Consider the following 10,658-nt stretch of genomic DNA (forward strand, 5'->3'; position numbering starts at 1 on the left):
CTTAGAGGAGAGAAACAAACTAAAGTGTCGATCATATACCACTACCAACGTCCTGATCGATATCTGCATCGATCTGCCCACCCTTGTCTCCTGGATCGTAGCTGAGATCAGCGTGAACCACGTGGGTCTCTGCTCCCTGATCTGTTTCCTGTGTTTGGAAAGAGTTCCGGCTTCATCACGGAGTTTCTCTCGGTTTGTGGGCTCATCTAAAGGTAAGCACCGAGCTAACTTTACTGTGAGTTCAGTTCATGTTGAGTTTAGCTCCTGAATGAGGTCTTCTGCTGCTCTCCTCGGTGTCTGTTCACAGTTTATTGTGAACACGTTGAGAGAAGAGTGAGAGAGTGTTTGGAGAAAAACACCAACTAATCATTAGCTCAGCATGCTGGGAGAAGTTGAGCGTTTGCTGGCAGAAAGTTGGAGCAGAAAAGTCTTTTCATTGTCCCTGCAGCTGTTTTTCTGCATGCTCCAAACCTCTACAGCCTCATTTCTATTTGAAGTGATAATCAATTTTGAATTGATTTTCTAAACCCACCCCAACTCACCCTGGTGTGTGAGTTGGGGTGGGTTTAGAAAATAGATTCAAAACTGATTCAAATTGATTTTAGCATGAACAATGCGATATCTATTTATTAAATCGTGAATTGATTTCGAAATATGAATATATTTTGCCAGAAATGCCAGAATCTCAGGTTAAAACTCACAAAACTACTTCAACAACCACAAAACAGCTAAAACAGGTTATGTGCTGTAAAAAGCCTGGCCAGGGGAATCTCCTTCATGTTTTCCTGTGTTTTATCCTCAAATACTTGGACTGCCATAATGCTTACACCTCTGATGAAGTCTCACAAATGTCGATACTGATAAATGACTAGAATTATAATATTTCTGACTGTGTGAGTCAAAATTGAATTGAATCAAATCCGGACCTGCTGAATCAGAATCAAATGGATTATAGAAATCTAGGCCTAGGCCCGAAAGAACTGGATGTAGCTGTGGGTGATGAGGAAAGATGAAAAGAACAATTGATAACTTTTTCATTAAGTTAAGGCCTGATCTGTCTGAAATTCATAGCCAGTGCTCTGACACGGAGCCATCAACCTTTCAGCTTATGTTTAACACTGGTTCAGAGACCGCATCAAATAATGATCCACATATGATTGACTCCGAGCCACAGCCCACTGACAGTGAAAGGGGGAAAGTGAATACATTTCGAATAGAGTAGCTTGACCAGTTTCCCTGGCTGTGATACAGTAAAGCTGACAACATAATGCACTGCGTTTACTAGTGGTGCAACGGATCAAAAATCTCACGGTACGGATCGGATCACGGTTTTAAATCACGGATCGGATCAATTTTCGGATCATCAAAAATAGAAAAAAAGACAAAAATGTGACTTGCCATTTACTTATTTAAGTATTTTTTGCCTATTAAAAAACATTCAACTGAAGACTCATTCCACGCACTTATATAAAAACAAATTAAGGTGCAATATGGACATTATGGACCAAGCTGGGCAGCCTCTGCATCCTCTGCACACGGCCATAAACAACCAGAGGAGTCTGTCAGTGACAGGTTGCTTCTCCCAAAGTCAAAGACCAGCAGACTTTTGTCCCACACGGCATCAAACTGTTTAACTCCTCGCTGGAGGGGAGAGGGAGGGGAAACGGGGACAAAGGAGGGGGGAACAAGTAGCTGTAGTGCCTTTTCACTGTGCAATAGTTTTTGTTAATAACCAACGGTGTAATAGACTCACAATACTTGAAATGTGCCGTTCCCTTGTATTCTTATTCCTATTCATTCTATTTATCCCTTTTGTATTCTCTGTATTTATATATGTGTATATATGGTATATTTCTGCTCACATTCTGCAACTTCTGTCGGTGCTGTGCTACTGGAAACTGGATTTCCCGGAGGAACCCACCCGAGGGATAAATAAAGTTCCATCTAATCTAATGTAATCTATAGGGCAGTACAGGGCTTTGTATCTACCACTCCGCTGTGATATAACGAGCGGTCACGGTCGCGTGGCTTTCCGTTGCCCTGGAGGTCCACCCATTTGTAGTTAGAGCAACAGAAGATGCCTGGGACAGTTCAGCCATAACTTTAAACTTCTCCTGCTCATACATGCTTGGAACGATCTTGTCACTGAAGTGGACGCACAACGAGATATCATAGCGTGGCTCAAGCACGTTCATCACAGTTTAAACCCCTTGTTTTGCACAACGGAATACGGCCTCCCGTCTGCAGCTAAGCACCCCAATAGCTTTAGTAATAGCTTTAGCCCGGTCGGACTGGGCAGCAAAGGGCTGCTTAAATGCCGCAAACTCCTCTGCTCCGCCACTTGGACCGCTAGCGCTGACCATAACTACTGCTTGACAGACTGATCATGCGCACCATACACATACTTTTTTTTTTCTTTTTCAAATCTTCAGATCACGTGCGTACCGAACCGTGGAGTGGGATCGGTTTGGATTTCGGATCAACTGTGATCCGTTGCACCACTAGCGTTTACTGTCGTGAGTGTGGAAAGACCATGCCCGGCAATTCTGTATTCGTGACTCGAATTGAAACGCTGAAAAAGCACAGTGTATCCAGAAAACAATTATATGTTGTGATAAATGCATTGTCCAAGTGCCCCAACTCCCCACTGCCTTTCAGTGGCAGGCAGCAGCAAACAGGTCGTCGGAGGAGGCCGATGTGATGACTAAGTTTAACATTGTCTACAATATTACCTAAAACTGCCAAAGCACTTTAAGCACAAGCACTTTTTCAGTAACATATCTTTCTTGTAGAGCGGTGCTCCAAATAAAGAACTTTGTGTTGACAAGATTGTTAGTTAATCATTTACAAATCAATATTGTCTGTAAGGACAGCAATTTAAAGAAAAAGTCACAGTTAAAACTGCGGTGTTCAACGATGTGGTTGAAAAATTTTGTTGCACCTAAGAAAAAAAGTTAGGCGCACCAGTGCAACCTTGGCAAAAAGTTAGTCTAGAGTCTTCCTGTTAAAGAACCAAGAGCCTTTCTTTCCACTTCCTCCATGTAAAGTTTGGCTACAATGGGACACACTGGGGAGCTCCCAGCACATCCATGTTTGTGTCTGGAGAAACCCTCGTTGTATTTAAAATATGTGGTGGTAAGGCAGAGGTCTAACAGTGTGCAGACCTGATCAGGGTGAAGCTGGTTCTGGTTTGTAAGGAGCTGTCTTGATGTAGTTGTTTCCTGACAGTCTCCACTGCCTCGGTTGGAGGTATACAAGTGAAAAGTGAGACCACATCAAAGGACACTCTGGTTTCATCTGGATCAAGTGTAAGTTTGTGGACCTTGTTGGTGAAGTCAGCAGAGTTTTTGATGTGATGGGGTGTGTTCCCCACAAGGGGAGCTAGGATGGTGATGAGGTGCTTGGAAATGTTGTAGGTGGCTGAGTTTATGCTGCTACCAATGAGCCTGAGTGGGACTCCTTCTTTGTGTGTCTATGGAAGTTCATATATACAGGGTGCAGCATCCACCAGGTAAAGGTGGTGGTATGCAGGGTGGTCATTGGCTTTTCCCCTTTCAAGTTCTTGTAGGCAGCTGATGACTTTCTTTTTGTAGTTGCTTCTGGGGTTTCACCTTGAAGCTTCATAGGTATTGTTGTCACTGAGTGTAGTAATGTTTATTTGCTCTGCTTCTTCTTGTCAGGGATAAAATACATATCTATACTTATTGTGTCCCAGCTGAGTAACAGGAGGAGAAGAGTCTGGTGGAGCAGCAGAGGAACAGTTTCAGCCATTTGGACTCAGCTCAGCCACTACAGAGGAAACAATGACTTCAACACAAAAGGTGAGAAAAATATGACAGTTACACTGTTATTGAAACTGTGTGCACAGCTGGATGTTTTTAAAAAAAAAAACATAGGTGGTGGTAACACACCTTCAGTGTGTTTGTTGACATCTTTGATTCCACTAATTGAGGGAATTTCAGTTTGTTCCACGACTGCATTTCACTCACTGCCTCTGTTTGTATCTCTGTCACTGCAGGACCAACATGGAGCGAGAAGTCATACAGAGAAAACATACAGCTGTGAAGAGTGTGGGAAGGATTTTACCCAGTCTGGGAGCTTAAAAACACACCAACTCATCCACAGTGGAGTTAAACCGTACAGGTGTGACTTGTGTGGAAAATGTTTTACCCAGAAAGGACACTTAAAAGCACATCAACTCATCCACAGTGGAGTTAAACCATATAGCTGTGAGTTGTGTGAAAAGTCTTTTAACCAGCCTGGAAGCCTAAAAAGACACCAACTCATGCACCGTGGAGTTAAAGCCTACAGCTGTGAGTTGTGTGGAAAATATTTTAGCCAGAAAGGATATCTAAAAACCCACAAACTCATTCACAGTGGAGTTAAATCGTACAACTGTGAATTGTGTGGAAAGTCTTTTACCTATCCTAGAAGCTTAAAAACACACAAACTCATCCACAGTGGAATTAAACCATACAGCTGTGAGTTGTGTGGAAAGTCTTTTACCCAAGCTGAAAGCTTAAAAACACACAAACTCATCCACAGTGGAATTAAACCATACAGCTGTGAGTTGTGTGGAAAGTCTTTTACCCAAGCTGGAAGCTTAAAAACACACCGAATCATCCACAGTGCAGTTAAAGCACACAGATGTGACTTGTGTGGAAAGTCTTTTGCCCATGCTGAAAGCTTAAAAACACACAAACTCATCCACAGTGGAGTTAAAGCATACAGCTGTGAGTTGTGTGGAAAGTCTTTTACGTATCCTAGAAGCTTAAAAACACACAAAAGCATCCACAGTGCAGTTAAACCATACAGCTGTAATCAGTGTGGTAAAACTTTTGCTCAAAGTAGCAACTTACAATGTCATCTAGTTACCCACTCTGGAATTAAGGCGTACAGCTGTGACATTTGTGGGAAAACTTTCAGCACGCCAGGGTACCGCAATATTCACTTACGGATTCATACCGGACAGGATGTTTTCTGCTGTGATCAGTGTGGGAAACTGTTTACAACAGCCACACACTTACAAAGCCACATGTTTACCCACACTGAGGAGAGACCTTATAAATGTGGCCTGTGCAATAAGGCTTTTAAATCTCCACGTCACCTGAAACTCCACCAACAGATCCACACCAGAAAGAAACTCTACAAGTGCAGTTACTGTGAGGTATGTATTTATCTTTTAATTTTAGCCTGACTGTTTGGAACTACTCTGCTCATTCAATTTGTTAACTTTCTGTAATAACTCCTCAGTAATTCTACTGCATATAAAAGCAGTGCTTATTGGATTTTAGTCTCAGCTATTATTTATTTCTTCCATAATCATAAAACCAGTAAGTAATAACTTTTCTGTAGTCACAATCTCCCCATTCTTCCATAGTTAAGACTGCTACAATTTGGCCAGTGTTAGATGACTTATTATGTTCTTTACTAACTTAAAACAATTATTGTTGCTTTAAATTGGGAGTGAGACCGATTTGGTTGCAACTTTTCATGTGTATTTATGAAGAACATGATATAACTTCTTGCTTAGATACAGTTGTTTTTGTTTTAAATAAACTGGATGCAAAAATGAAGAATTATTTTAGCCTGCACGTCCTGAACCAGAAGCTGGTCTTGAGTCTCTCTGTTCTTGACTGGATGGCGTGGAGCAACGGTTTGTTGCTGGGATGGAATGGGTCCTTCAGTGTCTGAGCTGCTCTGGACCAGCATCTCCTGGTGTAAATGTCCTGTAGGGAGAGGAGAGCAGTCCTTCAGCAGCGATCTAATATATAAATCTGCCATCCTTAGTACAACCGTTCCCATACCTGGATGAGATGTTCTGTGTGAGGATGCTCTCCACAGGGGCTGAATCGAAAGTTCTGAGGATCCCTGGACAGACACCGAACTTCCTCAGTTGTCAGAAGTTGTACAGGCGCTGGCTAGCCTTTTTGTATGTGGGCAGACCATGTCATATCTGAGGAGATGTGGACACTGGGATACTTACACCAACCTCCTTGGTGTTGCAGACGTTCAGCTGGAGGTGGTTATCCTGGCACCACAATGACAGATTCTTCATTCCCTCCATGTAGGCCGCCTCATCGTTGTTGGAGATGGCACCCAACACCACTGTGTCGTCAGTAGATCACAATGGTATTGGAGCTGTGAGTGGCCACGCAGTCTGAAGTATAGACAGAGTAGAGCAGTGGCGAGAGAACACACCCCTGTGTTCTCTCGCCACTGCTCTACTCACATAGTTACCCTGTTTCCTGTCCACATGGCTGAGAGTGGTGTGCAGGATATGGGCGATGACGTCCTCTGTGGATCTGTTGGGTTGGTAAGCAAAGTGGAGTGGATCTGTGGTGTTTGTGGTGGAGAAGGAGATGATGTTTTTCCGCAGCCTCTCAAACACCTTCATTACCACCAAAGTCAGTGCAACTGGCCGGTAGTCATTCAGGCATGAGGGCTTGTTGTTCTTGGGCGCAGGGATGATTGTGGATCTCTTGAAGCATGTGGGGGGCCACAGACTTTGCCAGGGACTCACTGAAAATGGAAGTGAGCTTACTTGCTAGCTGGTCCACAGAGCAGACGCAGCAGATGGCCGGTGATGCTGTCTGGCTTAGCCGCTTTCCTTGTGTTCACTCTCAGCGACGCATGGACGGCGTGCTTTACGATACGGATCACCGGTCCCTTGCCGTTGACGTCACCGTCCTCTGTTGTAAGGCAGTAGTTAGCATTAGCCACCTGGCTAACCTCGAAACTGGTGTAGAACGCGTTCAGCACATTGGTAAATGCAGAGTCTGCGTTGACCGGCGCAGTGTCTCTGGCTTTGTAATCTGTGATGGTGCTTAATCCCTTCCACATGCTACCCAATTTCGCTGTGCAAGAAACTGCACAATGACAATAAAAGTTCTAAAGATGTTGAAGGAATTCCCTGACTTACACTGTCTTTGTGTCTTTGTTTAGAAGCAGAGCGACACAGATGGATCCAGTAGTCAACCCTGTCGTCACTGTGGTGGTGGGAAAGACTTTCGTTGTGACCTTTGTGGAAAAACTTTCACTCGGCAACAAAGCCTAAAAATACATCAGCGTAGACACACTGGAGACAAAATGAACTACTGCAAAGAATGTGGGAGAGGCTTCCCCACATCAAGTGCATTAAAAAAGCATGTACTCATTCACAGTGGAGTCAAAAAGCACGTCTGTGACCAGTGTGGGTCATCCTTCACCACTGCAGGTGAGCTTAAAGTGCATAAACGAGTCCACACAGGAGAGAAACCATACAAGTGCAGACACTGTGACAGAAGCTTCTCACGATCGAGCAGTCATAACCTTCATGAACGTACACACATGGAAGAGAACTTCAGCTGTGACCAATGGCATCAGTGTGATCATGCAGGACTGAAATCACTGGATCACAATGATTCTGAAGAGACAGAAAGATCCTCTTCTGGTTTCAGGGTCAGACTTAAAAACCTTGAGATCAGGCTCCACAGAGTTCATCTAGAGTCTCCTGTAAAGAGTGCAGCTGATGTCACACTTGGATGTTATGAGGTAGCTCTGATTTCTGGACCGGCAGTGAATAATCCTGGATCTTAAATTTGGCAATCTGCAAGCATAGACATGAAAATCAAGGTTTTCTCCCCTGAGGGATTTAATGCTCTAAACTTCTATCCCTGTTAAATGTTAATCTTTGTTCAATTAGAACACAATAGTGTTTTGTAGTTGTACTTTTTAAAGTAATATAAATGCTATGTGAATATGTTTTTTGTTTTTAACCAAACTTATATTGTACCAAATATCAGTGTATGGCTATATACATCAATTTCTTTCATTTCAACTTTCTTAGTTTTTTTTTTTTTTTAATGAACTTGTTTTTCATCTATTTATCTTATGTGTTACCTCAGTTAAATTTGAATGGTTTTTCATATTTAAACTTGTGCTTTGGTAATCCCTGTTCTTAAATCCATTTCTTTCAAAACTCCAAATCATTTCACACCAGTTCCTGCAGTGACTAGTACAGGATTTTACATTTAAAAGCTGCAAAGTATTTTCTCCCTTCCTGATTTTTATGTGTGTTACAATTAAGTGCTTTAGTTCATTAAACAGACTTTGAAAAACAAAATGTTTGTATGTATTAAGGGAAATAAATAAAGCCAAGCAGTCTGAATAAATCATAAATGCCAAAGCCTATCTTAGGGGTAGTATTAGTTCATATACCACAATGCAGAAAAAGGCATCAACTTAATTATGAAGCAGTTCTAAGTGAACGTGTACTCATCAGAGTGTAGTAATACAGATAGGAAGATGGCAGGATTTTTAGATAAGCACTTTTTGTATCGTTATCAGAGAATCCAAGGGAAGCATTAAATACCCCAGTGACTGAGGAGGAAGTGCCACTTGCTATCAATTCTTTTAAAGGAGGAAAAGCATCAGCACTTGTTGGTTTCTGCTCAGAATTTTATTAAAAAACTACATCATCTTCTTGCCAGATCATTGACGGATATTTTTTAGACTCTTTTAAGAATGAATGTCTTTCCCCAACACTTAGACAGGCTAATATTTTGTTAATTTTAAAATAAAATTAATCACCAGATAGGTTTGGATCATATAGGCCGATCAGCCTCATCAATGTCGATTCTAAATTACTCTTTAAGCTATTAGCGATGAGACTGGGGGGCATTCTCCCATTGCTTACAAACCCTGATCAAACAGCTTTGTCCACAATCATTTCTCATTTATAAATATTAGACGATTGTTAACTATTATACAATATTCGAATCAGACAAATTATATGGCTTATGTTATATCTTTAGATTCTGAAAAGGCATTTGACGGAATCGAGTGGACATACTTTTTTTACCGTATTACAAAGATTTGGCTTAGGCAAGGGTTTTATTGGATGGGTTAAAACTATCTACAAACCTCAACAAGCCTATGTTATAACAAATGGTGTACAATTATCAGCCTTCCCGATCGTTGGGGCGATCGGGAAGGCGAACTCCCAACTCGGGAGCCACGAGAGTTGGGAGTTCGCCTTCCCGAACTCCCATCACCAGTGTGTGAATGGGTGGATGACTGAATGTGTAAAGCGCTTTGGGGTCCTTAGGAACTAGTAAAGCGCTATACAAATACAGGCCATTTACCATTTCCCACTACAAAAGAGATATGAGGCATCTTTGCTGAGGCCATTCGCCAAGATATGCATGGCATAACAGTGGGTGGAGCAAATCATAAAACTGGATTGTATGCTGTCGATATTTTGTTGTTCTTATTAAAACCAGAACTATCAATATCAGACATTATGTCTATTATATGTAAGTTCAGCTGGTTCTCTGATTACAGAATTAATTTAGGGAATTCAGAGGTTATGCCGCTGGGTGATCAGGTTAACTCTCTGACAGATATTTGCAATTTTCAATGGTCCTCTTGCGGTCTCACATACCTTGGGCTAAAAATTCTTGAAGACCGATGGAAACTGAACTGAACTGTCCCCAGTTCTCATTGGAAAAAAAAAAAAAATTTGGACAGATGGCAAAATTTGCTGCTTTCTCTTTAGGAGCCATGTGATCCTAATTAAAATCAATATTCTCCCTTGTTTGTTATATCCAGTACAAATGTATGGGCTCAAATTGTGGTCATAAGTTTTTTGTACTTGTAAATCAGTTTTGTACTTGTAAAAAGAATTTGTGTGTGTGTAAAAAAGATTTTTGTGTGGACTGGCAGTTCCAAAAAGTGCCCCTCCGACAAGCCAAACCCATCCATTCTCTGATTGGATAGTTACATTTGTGATTGACATGACATTGGCCACTCAGATGAAAGGAAGAAAAATAGGGTCAAAATTCGTACTTTTAACTTGAAACTTGAGTGCAGAGTTTCACAGGTATTTTTTTGGCTAAGACGACACTATTAAACCCGGTTCTTTGATCCCCATGATAGAACAGAGAAAACCCGACTCAGGAGTGGTCAAAACATTTATGATCCTTTATTCAATCATCTTCTGGAAGAGAGAGCCCTGCACAGCCCAAAGCCAGCTCTAGCATTTAGAAGCTAAAAATGTGTCTCATATAGGTGTTATTTTGGTCCTTTACACGTCACACATAGTTTCGATAAAAACAACTCCTTGTATGTTACTAGTTCCGCTTTTTCTGTCTGGTTTCCTGTATTTTATTAATATGCCTCTGCAGCTCTACACTAAACTTTGTGTGTAAAAGGAATTTGCGTGTAAAAATGATTTTGTGTGTTGTTAAATATATATTTTTAGCGCTTTTCTTATGATTATATTGTTTTATGCATTTTAATAATAAAGGCTTGTAAAGCAAGGCCAGTTTTGACTCATAAACCAAGTGCTCAGCCAGACTTAATGAAGTGATATTCATTAGTTTGAATTAAGGGATTTAACAGGTTGTTATTGTTTATATGACCTCCATAAAACAACAGGGTTAGAACACATTGTGAAGAAGTAAGATGTTTGTTTTGTAGTCCATCTTCTGCACATTGTAGTTTCACCAGGCGGACATGCGGCGTCACATCGTTAAAGAGAGACGAATGTAAAGCTGTTTATATTCTCAGCACCGCTCTTCCCTTTTTCTGAGTCCTTAGCAATTCTCCTTTCCACAATGACGTTTTCAGGTTAGGTTAGGAAAAGGAGATAGGAAGCACTTTTGAAAAACACCTCA

General features: G+C 41.4%; 1 protein-coding gene across 2 annotated transcripts; it reads left to right on the top strand.

Moving 5' to 3' along the window:
* The first annotated feature begins 118 nt into the window (after positions 1–118).
* On the top strand, positions 119–10,301 carry LOC146380817 (uncharacterized). Of its 2 annotated transcripts, none has more exons than XM_084939826.1 (4): positions 119–212; positions 3,716–3,821; positions 4,019–5,167; positions 6,946–10,301. In XM_084939826.1, exons 2-4 carry the CDS (start codon positions 3,804–3,806, stop codon positions 7,576–7,578), a joined length of 1,800 nt encoding a protein of 599 aa, XP_084795952.1. In that variant the 5' UTR covers positions 119–212; positions 3,716–3,803; the 3' UTR covers positions 7,579–10,301. The 2 variants fall into 2 exon arrangements, with proteins under 2 accessions (XP_084795952.1, XP_084795951.1); XM_084939825.1 differs by having other exon boundaries at positions 130–212; positions 3,681–3,821.
* Positions 10,302–10,658: the final 357 nt, after the last annotated feature.

Source organism: Perissodus microlepis, chromosome 9 (genome assembly GCF_051167445.1).
Source record: "Perissodus microlepis isolate ML-2025 ecotype Zambia chromosome 9, ASM5116744v1, whole genome shotgun sequence".
NCBI lineage: Eukaryota > Metazoa > Chordata > Actinopteri > Cichliformes > Cichlidae > Perissodus > Perissodus microlepis.